Below are 21434 nucleotides of genomic sequence, written 5' to 3'. Positions count from 1 at the left end.
AGACAGAAGGATAGCTCATTCTTTCCTTTTATAAAACAAAATAAAAAGATATGACCTCACAACTGTCAGCAGCCATCAGTACTAGAAGTGAATGAGGGCAACAAACAAAATCAAAGTTGAAGTGAAAGAGAGAAGGCAATCATAAATTTCATCATAAACTGAAGTCCCTGATCTATTTATATCTGAGGTAGGCTATGCACCTGCTCTGCACAGTTACAGAAGACAGTGTCTTCATTTTGTTAATTGCTTCAATTAACTGGTTAATTGAGCTTCAATTCCTTACAACAGAAGAGTTCTGACTAGTAGACGGTGATCCAAAGGTAAGATATGCTCCCTGTAAACAAGGAGATTCCTTTAACTGATCTACCCATTCTGGAGTTACTTTTATTATTTAATACTTTACGAAGAATTAGTTTATGGTCAGAATGAGACTATTCTCTTAGAGCTTCCAAAGAAAAACAAACAAAAAACACCTCGAAGGGGCAGATTATCCATCAGAGTCGGCATCAGTTCATCTAAGCTAAGGGATAAATTAAATCGAAATAAAATGTTTGGGTTAAGTCACCGAAGCAAAGCACATTAAACAACAAAGACAGTGAAGTTAAAGACGAAAACCTACCTGGACTATATCCAAGACCATGCCTGCTGAAACTGTTCCAAAGCCGGCCAGCAGAAACGGCACAAGTATCTGCAACGCCATGACACCACTGGATTCCTTTGGCAATTTCCGGTTTGCTTCCACCAGGACGTCTTCATCACCGTCACCGGCTCCATCTTCATCTTGTAACATGGCCGTAGTTTCTGACACCTCCCTCCCATCACAGTAACTGTAGTTGGCATAGTCGTCATACTTTTGGCTACAGCTTGATGGCGTGTGCCCACTGTTGCCATGAAAGGGCTGCTCTGAGAAACCGTGATATTCCATGTGCTGTTCAGATCTATTACTGAATGTCTGCGCTGCAGGTGACAGCCCATCTTGCCAAATGCCGTTCCCTTTTTTGTGCCTGTCTTCCTGGTTTTTCTGGTAAATTACTGGAACCATGCTCAACAGCAAGCTTAAAAACTTATCAGACTGAATTGTATTTAAACTTAAAGTCCAGTCTACAAAACCTCCTCCACTACTTGATCCACCGCTTATTTTATTAGTAATAGATCTTCCTTTACTATTAGTCATATTGTCATCGCAAAGGACCCTGGACGCCTTAGATCTCAAGCTTCATGAACCATAGCAGATGAATCAGAAGCACACGAATGCTGGTTTCAATTAAGATGCTGACTTCATGGTGCAGAAAATAATGTTTCCACTAATAAAAGATGTTTAGAAGTTCCACAGAGGGATTGGATCTGGAAAAATAAAATAATTTTAAAAATCAGATTAACTGCCTTAATACTTCACAGTTAAAGGTACAAAATGTTCCTAAACCTAAGGTATTGACATGTTACTGGGTGGGTTTAACAAAAAACTACTTTGTGCCATACAACTGCTTTGTACACGGAAATACAGTGCCCAGCTTTTTCATGTGCCCCATTTTGTTTAAGTATTTATTTTTGCATACTTTATATAATTAATACCCATGTAAAGTCTCCAGATGTCTCTGAAGTTCTACAACAGACAAATGTATTAGGCGTACCCATTGTGACTCAGTGGTAACACGCCCAATTTGTACCCATAAGAACGCGGGTTCCACCCCTGACCTTTCACAGTGGGTTAAGGATCTGGCATTGCCATGAGCTGTGGTGCAGGTCACAGATGTGGCTTGGATCCCACGTTGCTATGGCTGTGGTGCAGACCAGCAGCTGTAGCTACGATTCCACCCCCAGCCTGGGAACTTCCATATGCCGCATGTGTGGTCTTAAGACCAAAAAAAAAAAAAATTTAAATTAAGTAATGGTTTCCATTACTTATACTGAGGTCTCAGAATCAAATTGCTATAACCCTTTACATATGGCAGCACAATAAAAGATAAAGTATATGGCACTACATTTTAAACATATTAAATAATAAACCACATTACTTATAACAATATATATTTTGTTATTAAAATATGAAGAAACATATGATAATGTTTGCCATAAAAATACTTGGTAAGTATCTTGAATACTGTACAGGGTATCTTTTTCACAGATAAAAGTAGGCTGAAATCATATTTGTAGCTCTGACATACAAAAAATACATTATAATTGATTTAGGAATGTAATCCCACTGTTACATAGAAAATAATCAAAATGACTCTCATACTGAGTACAGTAAGTCAGAAAGAGAAAGACAAATACCATACGATATCACTTATATCTGGAATCTAATATACGGCACAATGAACCTTGCCACAGAAAAGAAAATCACGGACTTGGAGAACAGACTTGTGGTTGCTAAGGGGAGAGGGGGAGGGAGTGGGATGGCCTGGGAATCTGGGGTTAATCGATGCAGACTGTTGCCTTTGGAATGGATGGGCAATGAGATCCTGCTGTACAGCACTGGGAACTCTGTTTAATCACTTCTGATGAATCTATACATGTATGGGTAACCGGGTCAACACGCTGTACTGCAGAAAACTGACAGAACACTGTAAATCAGCTATAATAAAAATAAAACAAAATAAAAAATAAAGGAAATAACCAAAATGAACAAATATTCACTTACTCCTCTACTTTCCAAACCAACCAAAAGAATGTTTGTACTATACCTATCACTTAAGAACTTGCTCAAAGTCAGCTCTGACCCTCAATTCCAGAGTAGGCCCCTGATTGGCTGGGCAGTACTCAGCTTCTCTCTAAAAGATCTTGAGCTAAAGACACAGACACATAGTGTTAAGCTAGTCTGAGAGTGACAGACACTGAAGCGGCAAGGTCACACACCACCTGCCCAGGTAGAGTCTATTTGGACAGCTGTCACAGTAGAGGCAGAGGCTTTCAAAGTGATCACAGTGGGTCTATGGCCTCAGGTATTTCTCAGGAACACCCAGATCTGTCTTAGACATCCAAGACTATCCAAGATGAACAAATTGGCCCTGATTTGATAAGGGAAAGATGGCCCAATTGCCTAACTGGACTGCCCACCCACCAAGCTAGACTAGAATTGTTGCTGCTGTTCTGCTGCTTTTAATGAAAATCAGTGTATTCTTTAATATTTGTTTTTAATTCCTTGATCTCTTTGGATAGGAAGATCAATAACAAGAAATGGCAAAGGGAAAAAGAGAAGGGGCTGTGCTGGGGACAAGTGGATAGTAGGATAGGAAGATCAATAACAAGAAATGGCAAAGGGAAAAAGAGAAGGGGCTGTGCTGGGGACAAGTGGATAGTAGGGCCTGGCTCACTATTCCATCATTCAAGCCCTTTTCTTTCTGCCCTCTTGTGACTAGGGGAATTCCTGCTAGGGAATTTTTTTTTTTTTTTGCCATGGTATGTAGGGATTGAACTAGGGTTGCAGTGGTGAAAGAGCAAAGTCCTAACCACTAGATCACCAGGCAACTCCCAGGAATATTCTTAAAATATAGATTCTAGGACTCCAGACCTACTGACTAAAAATGCCTACATTTGAGGCACATTTTTCTAGCTTCCCAAGAGATTACAATGCAGAAATCCTACAGACTTGCGCTGAGAATTCAATGAGATTAAGTGCTAGATACCATTTTTGCCACTTGTAGATCAGTATGCAGAAAAAGTCAATGGTTAAAGAAAATCAAATAAATGGAAACAATGTCCAGAGTGAAGCAAAGAAAAAAACAAGTGGTCCAGAAGGAGGGAAAAGACAGAACAGCTACCAGAGAAATTTCCATGTAATAAGAGGCTCAGCTTTATGTCTGGAATTTATGTGATTCCCAGAAGTCTTACATGAGTCAAATTGAGTGGGTTTCTGTTCCTTCAACCAATTCACATTTAAAAATTTTTTATTTATTTATTTTTTATTTTTTGCTTTTTAGGGCCGCACCTGCGGCACATGGAAGTTTCTAAGCTAGGGGTCGAATTGGAGCTGCACCTGCCTGCCTATGCCACAACCACAGCAACACAGGATCTGAGCCACATCCGTGACTTACACCACAGCTCAAGGCAAAGCCAGATCCTTGAGCCACTGAACAAGGCCAGGGATCAACCCCACATCCTCATGGACACTAGTCAGGCTTGTTACCACTGAGCCACAATGGGAACTTCCTCACCATTTCAAATGGTGAGCATTTTCACTGTCCCAGAGAGATCCCTAATCAAAGAAAATGCAGAACAAATCTCAAAGAGATCAAGCTTTAAGACAAGTCTACACTACTGAAGGGCCAGTCATGGATATAGACAGTTTCCTCTTTTTCTTGAACCAAAGTTCAAAACAGAAATGCAGAGAAATGTAGATCAACAAGAAAGAAAGATGACAGTATTTGTATCACTGTTCAGCTCAAATTGCATGCTTAGGAAATTCGATCAACCAATACTAAATAGAAATATAGACGAGAAAGAAGGAAAAAGAAGAATTTCCCAAGACAAGTCACCTCTCTTAGAATATCTGCAGGACACAGCTAAGCACACAGTCTACACTCAGTTTGCAAGTGGGATCCAGATGCAAAGACACATCCAGTTTATACTTTTGCTCCTAGGATTCTTTCTTCAGTCTAAATTATTTAAAAGGTTAGATGGAGAGGTGGTTACGCCACCAGAACCACTACTGTGTACAGAGACCAGAGAGAACTTTTGTATAAATTTAAAACAGTGCCTCCTAGAAAAAGGAAGCTCCAGGAGTACACTCTTGGGCTGGATTTCAGCCCCACTGCATCACCTCAGCCAAGTACCCTTAAGCACTGCAGAATCTGCACAACCATACAGGACAGACTGGGCAGTTAGGTGAACTGTGCTTAAAAAGCATAAAACACATGTTTTGTTGTTTTCTCAGCATCTTTCCCCAATTTTTTAGTCTATGGTATCTCCCTTTCCTGCATGAAACCACACCACATTCCATGAGGTTCTGGCAGGCCTAGTAATCACAATCCCCCATGCTCCAGACCATATAAGACAAGTGCCAGGAGCAGGCACTTCCCTAGAATTTCCCATATGTGCTGGCTTACTATTTCCTGAGTACCTACTAGATTAACAAAAGAGCCACTATTCCCATTTCAAGGATTTCATCCTGTGGCAGGGAGGAAAGACAACATCAGGTGAGCAAATAAATAGGTGTGATAAAGGCAGTGAAGGAAAACAGCTGATATAGGAAGGAGTGAATGGCTGACGGGGCCACGTGAAAGGGAAGATCTGGAAAGGTATTTTCTCACTTCCCTTTGGGATGAAATCATTCTGAAGCTGTCACTAGGTCTTCCTCCTCAAAAACCTCCCTCCTCCACCACCATCCCCTCTAACACTTGGAGGAAAGCTCTATGTTTGAAGAGGACCCACAGAAACAGAGAATCAGAGCTAGAAGATGATGAGGTTCTGACAGAATGAGAGTGTCTGTCTCATACATTGAAAGCACATTCCACCCCTGTTCCTCCCAATTACATGCGCCGCTACATTTCCATTGCTTAATCTTGGTCTGAGTAATGTTTCTGTCCTAACAGCTGTTTTTCAAATAATGCAGTTTGGAAGTACTAGGAATTACCCAGCTACAAGTGCACACCACGGACCGCACTGACCATTCTGCACAGAGGAAAATGCATTCATTTTTACTTATCTTTCAGTTTATCCAGTTAAAAAGTGATCAGTTACTCTAATGTTTGCATATTGACAAAGTCTACCATCCTCCTTAAAGACTCTTTAAACTTTACCTTTAAAGAAGTCACTTAGAAGCTAGTTGAATAATAGATTACAATCAAAACAGTTTGTGGTTGATTTTAAGTGGGTAAGGTACACATATGCCACTACATACAAAATCGGTTGCTCCACATTGTTATTCACCTATGGATGAGTTAAACACAAGGAAAAAATTTAAAAGTAAGTGAATAGAATTGTGCAATGTTTTCCCCAACTTTAAGGTGCTTTAATTTTTCTTGGGTCCTCCTTACAGTTTCTAGTTCCTTTTAAAAATAATCTGAGTTACTATTGATAGCCATTCTTAATTCCTTCAGTATTTTCATTACCTCCTTTTTGAACCTGATGTCTATTAGAGTGCAGATGGACTCACCGGCACGGGGGGGGGGGGGGGGGGAGGGGGGGAAGGGAGGGGGATGGACTGGGAGTTTGGGGTTAGTAGATGCAAACAATTACATTTAGAATGGATAAGCAATGAGGTCCTGCTGTATAGAACAGAGAGCTATATCCAATCTCTCAGGATAGACCACGATGGAAGATAATATAAGAAAAGGAATGTATACATATGTATGACTGGGCCACTTTGCTTACTGCAGAAATGGGCACGGCATCATAAATCGACTATACTTTAATGGAAAAAGTAATTAAAAATAAAATTTTAAAAGATTTTTAAAAAATTTTAAAGATGGTTTAAGTTAAAGAATGACAGTTCCCATTGTGGCTCAGCGGGTTAAGAATCCAACATAGTCTGTGAAAGTGCAGGTTTGATCTCTGGCCAGCCTCAGTGGGTTAAGGATCTGGGGTTGCTGCAAGCAGCAGTGTAGGTTGCAGGTGCAGCTTCAATCCCGAGTTGCTACGGCTGTGGCATAGGCCCACAGCTGCAGCTCCAATTCGACCCCTAGCAGGAGAACTTCCATATGCCATGGGTGTGGCCATAAAAAGAAAAAATAAAGAAGGCCAGTGGAGATATCTGCAAGTCACTCTTTAGCTACCCAGTAGGTTATATTAATCTAGTAACAATATAGCCAAGAAGAAACAGTGTCTTTAAAATTTTACTATAGTGGTTTACATTTAAACTGTCAATTCTATTTGTAAGTTAGAAAGTAACCAATCTCCAGGAAAAAAGAATCCACACTTTATTCACTAATGGCAAATGTCTGCACAAAACAGAAGTTAAAAAAAAAAAAAAGCATCTGCAGCAGGTATTGTAAGTACAGTGGTTAAAACTGCAGTTTGGGACTTTTCCAAATTATTTCATATGGAAAATGTATTTATCTATAATGCTCATGTCATATCAATAAGTATCAGACATGATTCAAAAATTCCTAGACTGAGTGGCTATATCAAATGTTACCTAGCCATTTTGTTCCAAAGATTCTCTAGGTGTTATATGCAGCCAAGAGAGGGACAACTCTATCTGAATGCCTGAGACATTGTTACCGAAACGACAGTCTATGGTGCAGCAGTACTGGCACCACCTGGGCGCTTATTAGAAATGCAGGCTCTCAGGTCCCACCCACACCCCAACCTACTCCATCAACACTTGCACTCTGAACAGCAAATGATGGAAGTTTGAAAGCATGTCCACAAACATTCAAAAAAGAATATAATTTACACTCATAAGACTAAAAACTGGACTTTCAAATGTGAACAAGGACACAAGTACTGGTGAGACATACAGCATCACTAGTCCCAGTGTAAACTGTACAACCACTTTGGAACACAACTTGGTGTTATCTGCTAAAATCAAAGACAACATATGCTTCCATTCTAGCAATTTCGCACCTAAATACACACCCTGACGTAACTCTTGCTCTGTATACCAGAAGACACATAAAATGGAGTTCCCATTGTGGTGCAGCAGAAATGAATCTGACTAAGAACCATAAGGGTGCAGGTTCGATCCCTGGCCTCGCTCAGTGGGTGAAGGATCCGGCGTTGCCATGAGCTGTGGTGTAGGTCACAGACACGACTTGGATCTGCCGTTGCTGTGGCTGTGGCGTAGGTCGGCAGCTGTACCTCCGATTAGATTCCTAGCCTGAGAACCTCCACATGCTGTGGGTGTGGCCTTAAAAAAATAAAAAAAAAAAAGAGGACATATGAAAGAATAGTCTTAGCAACAGATTTACATGCCAGCAAAAAAAAAAAAAAATTGGAATTAACTCAAGGAAAAAAGATAAATTGTGGGATATTCACACAATGGAATATATGAAGAAGGGTATGATAAGCAAGCACAAATTTCCAGGGAATGGTTACACTGGAGGAAGTGAACACAGGGGGCTCCAAAGGTAGTGGTTATATTTTTTAAGCTTGGTAAATAGATACCTGTTTATTACCAGGTTTGTGTGTGTTTTGTTTTGTTTTATTTTTTTTGCTGCACCCACAGCCTGCAGAAGTTCCTGGGCCAGGGATGGAAACCAAGCCACAGCAGTAACCCAAGTCATAGCGGTGACAATGCTGAGTCCTTAATCACTAGGCCACCAAGGAAATCTATTATTGTTCTTTAAACGTTTTCATTACTTTACACGAGTGCTTCAATATGAATCACATGGTGATAGATTTTATTACTGCCAATTATTGCTCCTCTCCTATACAAGGATTATATTATCTCTACCTGTTGCCAGGTTACTGGCAGGGACTGTGGGAGGATTACACTTCCTCATCTCCACCCACATCGAGTTTGGCCACATGACTCACAATGGCCAATACAATGAGAGCAGCAGCAACATCTACAAACAGTTCAGCTAGGGCTTCTCCCTCTGTCATGAGAGTGGCATGTCCCAGGCAAATGGTGCCTCTTCAGGCTGGGTCCTGGGACAAAGATAATGTGCAGAGCTAGGGCAGATGAACAGCAGCAATCCACAGGCAACAGGTAACGGGAGAGAGAAATAAAGCTGTGCTGCTGAAAGCCACAGAGAATTTGGAATTGTCTAGCACAGCATGATCTACGAAAGCTAACCCCAAAAAGCATGTATTTGAAAGAGGAATCTGACCTACACATTCCCATCTATTTTAGTCTAAGACAGTTTCTCTGATATATTGAGCACTTAAAGAGTTCTGCCTACGGTTCAAGAGTTGTGAAACAGTGGTGTCCAAACTTTTAGATCTCAGGAGCCAGCCGAATTTCACCCCAAATTTTACCAAGTTAAAGATGATCTTTCCTTTAAAAATAAGTGTTCATTTTAACACCAAAAATGTACAAAGGGCAAAATCTCATACTAAAAACCTTTCCATGGAACACATTTAGAATTATGAAGGACTCACTCCATCTTCCCTGTGAAAGCTTTGTCATGGGCCAGCATTAATCTATAACCATGTCAGGGAACCACAGACTTAAAGGAAAATAAACTAATACCAGGCAATCCTGATGAATGTTTTGTTACCAAAACAAACAAACAAACAAAAAACCTTAATGGTAAAACTGCTTATTTTTAAAAGCTAAGAAAAAAAAGTGGAGTTCCCATCATGGCACAGTGGAAACAAATCTGACTAGGAACCATGAGGTTTTGGGTTCAATCCCTGGCCTTGCTCAGTGGGTTAGGGATCTGGTGTTGCTGTGGCTGTGGTGTAGGCCGGCAGCTACAGCTCCGATTAGACCCCTAGCCTGGGAACCTCCATATGTGTGGGTGCGGCCCTAAAAAGGACAAAAGATACACACACACACACACACACACACACACACAAGTGTATTGTAGGTATGTTGAGTAACTTAACCAGTATCTCAGAGAAAATCTGCCCATTGTGCTGGAAGAGGCATTCTGTTTCATTGCAAAGATTAAATAATACACTTGAAAAATTAAGCAGAACTGTGAGTTGGCAGGCCTAAGTCACGCCTCATTATTAAGAAAGGTGATAAATGCAAGTTTAATACTTCATTATCTCCACGAACAACAACAAAAAGATTATCACATTTAGTAAAAAAAAATTCCAAAACTCTTTATCAAGGGGGATTTTATATTTATATACACACACATAAAACCACAGCACTACACCCACATACACACACACACACAATGACCTAGAAGTCAAGTCATAATATGGTTATAATGGATTCTTAGTTTAGTCACTCTGAAAGTGTGCATTCTGTTTCTTTCATTTCCTCTTTGAGTATATGTCTTCTTTGCTTTTGTTGTTAAGATGTAGAAAGTTACCAAACAGTATGTATTATGTGGTCAATTAAATCAGCTTTCAGAGAGAGGTCATGCCAGACAAACTAGACTTTAACTGATATTTACAAATCATTTTCTTATGTTTTAAAAAATATTGGTACGTTCTTTTAACTAATACCCAGCAAGTACTTGTTTAACTGTATAGGAGGCTCATAAAGAAGGCTTATGTCTATTTAATTTGCTTTTTGCAGCACTCAAACAGCAGGCTGACTTTATGGCTGCTCAGTTTTTTCTTCTACTGTTTTCTTTTAAAGAATGAAACATGTGTAAACTTAAACACTCCACAATTTCAATGATTAATTCTTTCCATTTAAGCAAAAACTATTTTTAAGTTTCAGTAGCCTTTTAGCTATCAGTTTCATCATCCGAACTTCTCAGCTTCTCCATTTCTTATCCCAAACTCCCTTTTCCTGAAGAATTTACCATTAAATCACTTTTCTCAGCACATATTCCAAACAGCTCTTAACTAAACATCCTTTGGTTTTCTCATGTTCACGCTGACACCACTTTCTGATGTCCTGCCATGACCTCACTGCCAAACCCTTCTCCCCTGAGAATGCATCAGAACCCACAAGGACACCCCAGTCCCAATTATGGGATCACAGACCCTGACTACTACATCATACTGAAGAACTCTCTTCCCCATTTGAGCTAACCCTGCAGCTACAACGAAAATCACGTCTCATTTTTAACCTTTGCCTTCATTTTTCTCATCTACAGGGCTCTCCACACTACTTATTTTTGGTTCCTAATTGTTTCGTACTGACTCACTGCTAGATTTCCTAAACCGACTAGATTATTCTCTCTGATTCTTCTCTAACATTCCTTTATTCCATCAAATTTTGTTTATTCAGTGTTCCTACTTCCATACTTTCTAGCAATTGTTCCTAATGGCCAGGAACTTTCACCTTATTCAAAAGGTCACAAGAAATTCTCCCACCCCCAAAGAAATCTACCCAAATTAATGTATGATTAAAGATACAGAGAAGGAAAAATATTCAAAGTTAAATACCCCAAACAGCCAATATCCTATCATGTACAGATTAAATAAAAATTTTAGGAGCTCCTGCTATGGCACAATGAGACTGATGGCATCTCTGCAGCACCAAGATGCAGATTTGATCCCGATCCCCAGCCCAATACAGTAGTTTGTTAAAGGACCCAGAGTTGCTGCAGCTGTGGTATAAGTTGCAATTATAGCTCAGATCTGATCCCTGGCCCAGGAACTCCATATGCTGCAGGGTGGCAAAAAAAAAAAAAAAAAAAAAAAAAGAGGAAGAAATTTTTAGGAAATTCCTACTGTGGCACAGTGGAAACGGATCCACATTGTCTCTGTGGCCACTCCAGTCACTGCTGAGCCATGGATTTGATCCCCAGCCCAGCACAGTGGGTTACGAATCTGGCATTGCAGCAGCTACAACTCAAATTCACTCCCTGGCCCAGCAAACTTTCATGTGCTGCAGATGTGGTATGGTCAAAAAAATAATAATAACTTTTAAAAATCAAAGGTATCCTTTTGGTCTCCCACTGCCAATTCTCACGTGGCAAAGATGACATCTTATATTTCCTGTGATATTTAATACATCACTTGACCCTCATAATTAAAAATCAATATGGCAATCTAATAGAAATCTCCAGAATTCCAAATGTACTACTACTGCTTAACAGAAGTATAATTCATGGTATATAGTTAAGAACGTATAGCTAGAAAAAAAAAAATGTATGACCCTCTTCTGTCATTTCCTGTAGCTAACCAAGGAAAAGGAACGATTCCAAAGTAGCGATGCTAAAGAACAAAGGTGAGCCCCGTCAGTACCTATGCCACTAACTCCATACGGTGTGAGTCTCAAACTGATCCAAACAACAACTGAATTACAGTAATATTAGTAATATACATACTTTGCCCCACAAATTTTTTTTTTTTTTTTTTTTGTCTTTTTGCCTTTTCTAGGGCCACTCCTGCGGCATATGGAGGTTCCTAGGCTTGGGGTCGAATCAGAGCTGTTGCCGCCGGCCTACACCACAGCCACAGCCACGCGGGATCCGAGCCGCATCTGCAACCTACACCACAGCTCACAGCAACGCTGGATCCTTAACCCACTGAGCAAGGACAGGAATCGAACCTGCAACCCCATGGTTTCTAGTCAGATTCGTTAACCACGGGAACTCCTGTCCCACAATGTTTATCACTCACTGTTCAGCTCATATAAAAATACTTAGAAATGGAAATATAAAAAACATTATCTCGGGAGTTCCCATTATGGCTCAGCAAAATCCAATCTGACAAGTATCCATGAGGACGCAGGTTCGATCACTGCCCTCGCTCCTGCACTGCCATGAGCTGTGGTGTAAGTCACAGACACGGTGGCTGGGATCCCGAGTTGCTATGGCTGTGGCATAGGCCAGTAGCTACAGCTCCGATTGGACCCCTAGCCTGGGAACCTCCATATGCCACAGGTGCGACCCTAAAAAGACAAAAATAAAAATTAAATAAATAAATAAATAAATAACACTATCTCACAAACACTGTCCTCCCTGATAAAAAGGCTTACCTCTAAAGTGGAATGAAGGTATTGTTCCCCTATCCAACCTGTTTGTTGGTTTTGGCTGAAATGCAGAGTTAGCGCCTTAAAAAAATCTTGATTTCTTTGACTTAAATTGGAAACTGTCTACTGAAACTGAATTCAAGCATTCACACAAGTTTCACTTAGATAATAAGCAGTGATGTCAAACTTTCTTGATTTGGTGGCCCTGATATTCTCTAATAAACACAAAAGCTTGAGAATCATGGGCATGGTTCAGCCACTGATATCAAAAGCTAGCTGATTCCACAAAACAATCACTTCTAAGACTGCCCACTGATGGAAAAGAGGAACACCATAAACCTGACCAATCCTAAAGTTTCTACATGCCTGAAAGACAGATAAACATTTGTAAAGAATTTGTTCAAGCCCAGAGGAATAACCAGTGGGGACAGGAAATCTTCTGTTTAATAAATGTTCGATACATCTCAAATAATTTTTCTTTTTTTCTTTTTACAGCCACACCTGTGGCATATAGAAGCTCACATCAGAGCTGCAGCTTTGGCCTACGCCATAGCAACACCAGATCCGAGACACATTTGCGACCTATGCCACAGCTTGCCGCAACGCCAGATCCTTATCCAACAGTGCAAGGCCAGGGATCGAACCCATACCCTCACAGACACTATGTTGGGTTCTTAACCTGCTGAGCCACAGGGGGAACGCTCATCAAATAATTTTTCAAAGGAAACCAGACCCAGACAACTGATTTTGTTTTCCAAATCACAACCCTTAACCTCACTTAAAAAAATAATAAATTTTTAAAAGAATGCTTCATTTGGAAGAATGAAACATCAAAACCAAGTCTGTGAACCAACTAAAACAAAATCCACAGTTAAGCCATTCCTGCTTATTGAGAAAATGTTGACAGAATAAATACAGTGTGTTCCAAAGAACTAAGTGTATTGCATCAACAAAGTACAGTTCATTCTACCAAGTGCCATCAGTTATAGTATGTTTAGTCCCCATCAAAGCAACTGAAAAGTGGGAAAAAAATCAATCATTTAACTAGACATTCTAATTAAATTATAGTAATGCATAATTTTAATAGTACGGGTAGTAAACAATTACCAGAAATATCACTTAGTACTCTACTGTTTGAAACAACTCAGGGAATGGCTGGATAGCAAAGGAGCTGAATCAGAGAATTCTGTTTTAAAGCTGAGAAACTGCTCATAAACAACAAAAAAGTGTATTTCTCCCACTCTAAAACATTTCTTACATGTCTCTTACACCAAAAAACACTACCAAACACTTAGAGACTCACTCCTGCAATTAACTTGGAAATTGACATTAATTTCCCGCAGACTAATGCCCAGAACATCACCACCTCATTAGTCATCCCTATAAGTCACATGGAACTTTATTCAGAAATTATAGCTACAGGGAGTTCCCTGGTAGTCAGGTGGTTAGGATTCAGCACTTTCACTGCTGCAGCAAGGGTTCAATTCCCTGGTCGGGGAACTGAGATCCCACAAAGCTGCTGTACGCCTCAGCCAATAAATAAATAATGCTACTTTAAAAAAAAAAAAGAAATTACAGTTACAGGAAGCCTTGCTACTGAAAATTGGTATTTTTATTTTCTTTAATAAAGACTGAGCCATTGTTTTACTTCTGTGCCAAGAAAACTTACAGCTACAAGTGAAACTCAAATCTAAGACCAATTTATTCATCTTAATGTTATACTCCTAGTTTTATTTTCTGTTACTAGTTTTATAACTTTTTCTTAAGCCAATATTTCTTGTAGGTACAGTTTTTTATAAAATACAACATCTTTGTGTAAAAGATAGTGTACATGAGAATAAAACATAAATAATACATTCTCTTACTGATTTTCTCTGGTGCTTATAAATCTGAAACACCTAAATTTAGAAACTGGAGTTCATCAGCATTTCAAATGAGGAGAAATTACTATTCAGAACTCACCAAAAAAGTACACTTTCCTACTTTTAGCCTTAATACATCTTTATACTTTTAGAGAGAATTCAATTTTAAAAACTCAATGCACTTCTGGGACCAACTTCATTTACTTAATTTAATCTACTTTTCATCTAATTAAACTGAACTGAAAAGAAAAGCTTCCAGAATTGCAAAGTACAGAAAGGATGCCCATGTGTCAAAGCAAAAAAACACCTTCTAAGAAAAGGGAAAGGGAAAAATGATCTGCCACGTGTAAGGTTATCATTTTTCTTCTACATCTGAAGATCAAGAGCGTTTCATAATTTCCATGGCCATCCCATTCCAGGTATTTACTCCAAGCACTTCTATTTATCCAGGGGCCCTGCTCTTTCCCCATCTCTGGGAGTGAAGCCCGCAGCACACTATACCCTGGTGAGCAGGCCACACGAAATCACTTTACCTTCCACGCGGTGATGACAGAACAGCTCCCACACTGAACGAGGTCTTCCTCGGATGGTGGCGAATGTCACCTTCCCTCACTGGGACACCTTCCCAACGGCACCCCCCAGGGAGATGAGGGCTATCGGTCACCTTCCCCCCACTGTGCTCTGCCTCGGTGCTGCCGCCTGGCACACAAAGCTGTGGAGTCAGCCAAGTGCACAAACTCACTGCAAGAGGCTCTGTGCAGATCAGGTGAAGGACAGGTACACAGGGTTAGGTTACTCAACCAGCTTGGCATCAAACTGAAACAATGGCCTAACTCTTTGTATCTTTACTCTCTGCAGTGGAGTCTCTCTTCTACCTTTTGGTCAGGGTTGTGTACTTTTTTATTCAAATACCAGTTTAAGGAAAAAAAAAAAAAAAAGCCCTTTCCCTAAGGGCTCTAAGTCCAACCTGAAGTTCAAACTGAAACCTCCCTCAAAGCCATCCCAAAACAACTTAGTTCCCATTGAATGGTCTTTGCTCATAAAAATATTCTGACTACCTTTCTTTCCTAGCTCATTTGAAACAGTACGTCTAATGTCCACTGGCATAGAGTTCTCTTTTATGTTTTTCTTTTTTTCTTTTTTTTTTTTCCCACAGAAGCAATGGGTTCAACGTGGGGGGGGAGGGGCAAGGACAAAGAAAAATTGTTTATTCTGGAAATCCACCATCCAGAGTTAATCACTGATGATGTATTAGTACATATGATAACTTTACTATATTTTTTCTGCATATATGTATTTGTTTGAAACAAAAATATGCTCATATTATACACACTGTTTGCACCCTGCTCTCACATTTCATAAAATATCAAGAGTTTCTTATCAGTATCCTACAAAGTTAGTTTTAATGGATACCTACAGTTTCCTTTCTAAAATTCTCAGGAGCTCTAAAATTTCTTTTTTCCTACTTCTTCCCCTCCACAAGTCCCCAATAAGAACAACACAACTAAAAGGCAAAAGCCTGCATTCAATTAACACATCCTAAACACTTCCAAATAACTAACATTCTGCTGTACACTTACATTTTCTATTTGTTAGATGATTGTGAAATAATAACTGCATCTGTCCCACCAGTTCCAAGGCAGGGCCAGACTGCCACCAAGTCTACGGTGTATCTCCCCCAAGATCCATCACATTCAAAATGACAATAACTCCAAACAAAATAAGAGTCACAAAAAAGTATGCCTCTTTCTAGAAAGACTGTTTCACTGTTTCTTTTCATTGATTGTTTCTCATTTTTTAAAAATTTTATTGAAGTATAGTTGATTTACAATGTTGTGTTAATTTCTACTATACAGCAAAGTGATTCAGTTATATATCTACACTTATCCATTACTTCACTGCTTCTATAAAAATCACAAAGCATTAACAGATGGCCAACAGGCACATGAAAACATGCTCAACGTCACTAATTACTAGAGAAATGCAAATCAAAACCACAATGCAGCATCACCTCACAGTGGTCAGAATGGCTAGCACAAAAAAGGCTACAAAGAGGTGTTCCTGTTGTGGCTCAGGGCATAAGAACCTGACTAGTATCCATGAGGATGCCGGATGAATCCCTGGCCTCGCTCAGTGGGTTAAGGATCTGGCTTTGCTGAAAGCTGTGGTATAGGTCAAAGATGCTAATTGGATCCATTGTTGCTGAGGCTGTGGCCAGCAGCTCCAGCTCCAGTTCAACTCTGAACCTGGGAATTTCCATATGCCACAGGTACAGCCCTAAAAAAAAGACCAAAAAAAAAAAAAAAAGTCTACAAATAATAAATGCTGGAGAAAGTGCAAAGAAAAGGGAACCCTCCTACAGTGTTGGTGGGAATGTCAACTGACACAGCCACTATGGAAACAGTATGGAGGTTCCTCTAAAAACAGAATTACCATATGATCCAGCAATCCCATTCCTGGGCATATATCCAGAAAATACGAAAACTAATTCACCTTCATATTTATAGCAGCACTATTTACAATAGCAGAGACAGCCAAGACATGGAAGCAACCTATATGTCCACTGACAAATGAATGATAAAGAAGCTGACATATATATACAAATAGAATGTTACTCAGCCATAAAAAGAATGAAATATTGCCATTTGCAGCAGCATGGATGAACCTAAAGATTATCATACTGAGCGAAGTAATGAGTCAGTGAAAGACAAATATTATATGGTATCACTTATATGTGGAATCTAAAAAAATAATACAAATGAATCTATATACAAAACAGAAACAGACTCAGAGACATAGAAAACAAACTTACGGTTACCAAAGGGAAGAGGGAGGGAGAGGAAGGCTAAATTAAGAGTATAAGATTAACAGATACATGGAGTTCCCGTCGTGATGCAGTGGTTAACGAATCCGACTAGAAACCATGAGGTTGCAGGTTCGATCCCTGCCCTTGCTCAGTGGGTTAAGGATCCAACGTTGCCGTGAACTGTGGTGTAGGTCGCAGACACGGCTTGGATCTGGAGTTGCTGTGGCTCTGGCGCAGGCCAGTGGCTACAGCTCCGATTAGACCCCTAGCCTGGGAATCTCCATATGCCGCAGGAGTGGCCCTAGAAAAGGCAAAAAGACAAAAAAAAAAAAAAAAAAAAAAAGATTAATAGATACAAACTACTATACGCAAAATAGATAAACCAAAAGGATTTACTCTATAGCACAGGGAACTATATTCACTCTCTTATAATAACCTATAATGTAAAATAACCTGAAAATAATCTGTAACTAAAAAATTATAAAATATTAAATTATTTTTTTGCTCTCTTTTGGTGCCCTGTTGCTAATGCTCAAACCACATGCTTAGCTTGTCTACTAAGCACTGCCCCTAGGGACTGAAAAAGAATAGGTTTTGCTCTAAGGAATAATATGAGCTTAAACTCAGATGATAAAATCTACACAATCAAAATCCCAGACTTGAGGAGTTCTCCTGTGGCACAGTGGGTTGAGGATCTGGCATTGTCCCTGTAGCAGCTTGGGTTCCTGCTGTGGCTCAGGTTCCATCCCTGGCCCGGAACTTCTGCATGCTGTGGGTGTGGCCAAAAAAAAAAAAAAAAAAAAAATCCCAGACTTGAGTAAACAGATTTCAGTCAAACACATTTTGAAACAGAGAATACTGATGTCTATTCAAAGTTGTATTATTTATGTGGAATCACAAATATTTTATGACATGTTTGAAACTGTACAAAGCTTACTGATATATCTGATGTGCTTTCATTAGATGAATAAATTGATATTATGATTTGCAATGACTGATTTTATAGGGGAATTTAAAGTGACTTATTCAGGAAATCTTCACACTTCAATTAAAAGAGACGATTCACTTCTAAAAAATTAAATGTGAAGAAGTGTCAACACACTAACGATACTGACAGCAGTTAAAAGGTTGGGCTCCAAAGTCAAAATGCTTTGGCTTAAATTCTGGCATTCACTAGCTATGGGACTTATGCCTCTATACCTCAGTTTCCTCGTGAAAAAAATTTCTCCTTCACTGGGTTATTTGTGATTAAATGACTTAATACATACAATGTGCTTAGAACAGTATATTGAGCCTTCGATAAATATTTGCTAATTATTCTCATTACTCATTATTATTATCCATTTTTATAAAAGGCTCAAAACCTAATTTTCCATCTCTTTCTCCTCTTAACAAAGAATACACTAGTCCATATAATCACAAAATGTTATATACATCACTGTATTAAACCCCTGGCTTGTAATTTTGAGATCAATTATATTGGAAAGTTCATTATATTTTTCTGTAAGAAAAGGAACTGAAGTTTACTATTTATATTTTATACAAGGTACTCATTTTACTTTTAATAACGCTGCCAGCATGCTTTAAAGTATTGCCTATCCGTAAAGACCGGTATGTACACAGACCAAACGGTACCTTTACAGGCTGAACAACAGAGGTCTTCAGGAAACCACAATGTTTTAAAAGGAAAAAAGAAAATGAAAGCTGGAATAGGAAGTAGATCTAATACTGTTGTTAAATGTAAATATCATGCCTATTTATTTTTTTACTTTTAAAAAGGTATCTTGGAAACACCATTGTGGTTCATTGGTAACAAACCCGACAAATATCCATAAGGACACAGGTTCGATCCCTGGCCCCTATCAGTGGGTTAAAGATCCCACGTTGCCATGAGCTGTGGTGTAGGTCGAAGACATGGCTTGGATCTGGCATTGCTGTGGCTGTGGTGTGGGCTGGAGCTGTAGCTCTGATTCAACCCCTACCCTGGGAACCTCCATATGCCATATGTGCAGCCCTAAAAAGACAAAAATAAACAAAAAATACCTCAACAACATTTTTACAATTTACAAATAAAAGAGACTATCTTAAACCATTATCATAGGGTTTAACTGGGCTAAAGAACTAAGTCTACTCAAACAGAATGTGAAATATTACAAAGATAGAATATATCATGAATTCATACCTGGAGTTATTCTGAAACTTCATATCCAGCAATGACAGACAAGAGTTTTCTGACTTTTTTAAAGAGAACTACAATGTTACCATAAAAATCCTTTACTGTTTGTTTTATAAAAGAGGAAAGGAGAAGATAAAATAAAGAAAATAGAGCAAGCTTTGGACTCTGGGCCTACCTATTAATTTTGCTGGCTTGCTTGCTTTTTTTCTTTTTTTTGTCTTCTTAGGGTTGCACCCGTAGCATATGGAGGTTCCCAGGCTAGGGGCTGAAACAGAGCTGCAGCTGTCGGTCTATACCACAGCCACAGCAATGCCAGATCCAAGTCTTATCTGCAAACTATACCACAGCTCACAGTAAGGCCGGATCCTTAACCCACTGTGTAAGGCCAGGGATAGAACTCGAGTCCTCATTATACTAGTCAGGTTCATTACCATTGAGCCACCAGGGGAATCCCAATTTTGCTTTCTTAATCACAGATATAACATTCTCCTAGGTTAAGTCCTAGGGGAATACACTGGATAATAATGAAAAAGATTTATTTCCCTACTAACTGTTCCTTTGGCCCTATTACTTTCCTATATTGGTTATTCTTACCTTACCAGGAATGTGAATAGCTTATCAAAAAGCCACTCTGAGACTAAAGAAAAACACTTCTTCAAAGGACTAGAGTCTAATCCCTTAAGTCCTCCAAAATACTTTAAATAAAAACTTAAACCCAAAAGAAAAAGAAAGGAGAACAATCACCCATTCCATAAAGCATCAAAGCCACTTATAGCAAAAAAGAAGAGACTTCATTTGTATATATTTATATAATCCTTTCTAAACACCTAGGAGATAGACAGGTCATACACTAAAGTTTAGGAAACTGTGTCTCAGAGAAGTTAAGTAATATGACCAAGTTATAAAATCAGTAAGATAAAGACACAGGACTCAAATTCATGATTTTCTGACCAACCAGCTAATGATAAAGAAGAAACTTGAAGCATTCTCTGTACACCAGTGTGAGCGGCCATGGAGATAAGGATAATAGGACCAAGGTACTTCCAGTGCCCTCTCCCAATGCCATTCAACACCGGAATCCAGTAAGTTGGAGTCATTTTTGAACACAGTTGATGCTCAAGAATGCAAAACAGCTCCTTCCCAAGTCTCACCCCCTAATCCACAGGTGAATTATCTTCTGCATTAATAAATATAAATATAGGAGTAAATATATGAGTAAATATTTACTGAAGACCCAGATATGTAACCATACCACAAACTGCCCTTTTTATAAATGCCATATAAGAGAGTGCAGAAGGAAGAGCCCACTTACATTGTTCGTATCTGCGCTTCAAAAAATCTTGCTTTTCTTTTTTGGCCATGCCCACAGCATGTGGAAGTTCTCAAGCCAGGGATCAAACCCGTATCACAGCAGTGACAAAGCTGGATCCTTAACCTGCTGAAGCACAAGGGAACTCCACTATCTGCCCTTCAAGTGCTCATACTTTATAATACATAACTGCACTTAATTACATGAAGATCACCCTTCAGCAGCCTATGAGCTTTTCATACAAAATTCTGCATATTCTTTACTCAGAATTAGTCAAAATGTGGGTGGTGTCCGTTAAACACATGTTGAAAGAAGTCAACAAAATGATGATGAGCTGTCTTAAAGAACAAGACTTAAAGAGATGGGGAAAAAGAAGAGGAACTGCATCTAGCAAGGTGGCTGGTAACCAGCAGAAAACTGCTGAGGAAATGAAAAGGCAGGTCTGAGAAGAAGATGCACGGCGCTGAGCAGCAAAACAGCAAACTGGGGAAGATCTGGAATTCCTAACTGAGGGGGTTAGGATTCCAGTCTCTAAATTGGGCAGACTGTTTTTAAATTTCTGGGGGGTTTTTTTATTTGTTTGTTTTTTGCTTTCTAGGGCCGCATTCGTGGCATACGTAAGTTCCCAGGCCAGGGGTCCAATAGGAGTCACAGCCGCCAGCCTAAGCGACAGCCAGAGCAACACAGGATCTAAGCTGTGTCTGCAACCTACACCACAGTTCACGGTAGCATGGGATACTTAACCCACTGAGAAAGGCCAGGGATTGAATCCGAGTCATCATGGATAATAGTCAGGTTCTTTACCACTGGGCCACAACGGTAGCTCCTATTTTCACTTTTTAAAT

At 39.4% G+C, this 21434-nt stretch overlaps 1 protein-coding gene across 13 annotated transcripts in view; it reads right to left on the bottom strand.

Moving 5' to 3' along the window:
* SLC41A2 (solute carrier family 41 member 2) overlaps positions 1-21434 on the bottom strand; it is a 127028-nt gene that overhangs the window by 99232 nt on the left and 6362 nt on the right. For 9 of the 13 annotated variants that reach the window (XM_005664183.4, XM_084957337.1, XM_084957334.1 and 6 more), the window contains exon 2: positions 620-1344. In XM_005664183.4, the coding sequence (XP_005664240.3) occupies positions 620-1174 (555 nt within the window). In that variant the 5' untranslated portion in view covers positions 1175-1344. Of the gene's footprint in view, positions 1-619; positions 1345-14831; positions 15237-21434 lie in introns of those variants that run through there. The other 4 variants (XM_084957339.1, XM_084957336.1, XM_084957342.1 and 1 more) reach the window with 3 other exon arrangements.

The sequence above is a fragment of the Sus scrofa genome, chromosome 5, assembly GCF_054392235.1.
Source record: "Sus scrofa isolate SSC_HxYL_T2T_F1_AM1 chromosome 5, Sscrofa_HxYL_maternal_Yorkshire_Landrace_v2.0, whole genome shotgun sequence".
Lineage (NCBI taxonomy): Eukaryota > Metazoa > Chordata > Mammalia > Artiodactyla > Suidae > Sus > Sus scrofa.
The sequence above is the reverse complement of the archived record's forward strand: the minus strand, read 5'-3'. Positions and strand labels throughout refer to the sequence as shown.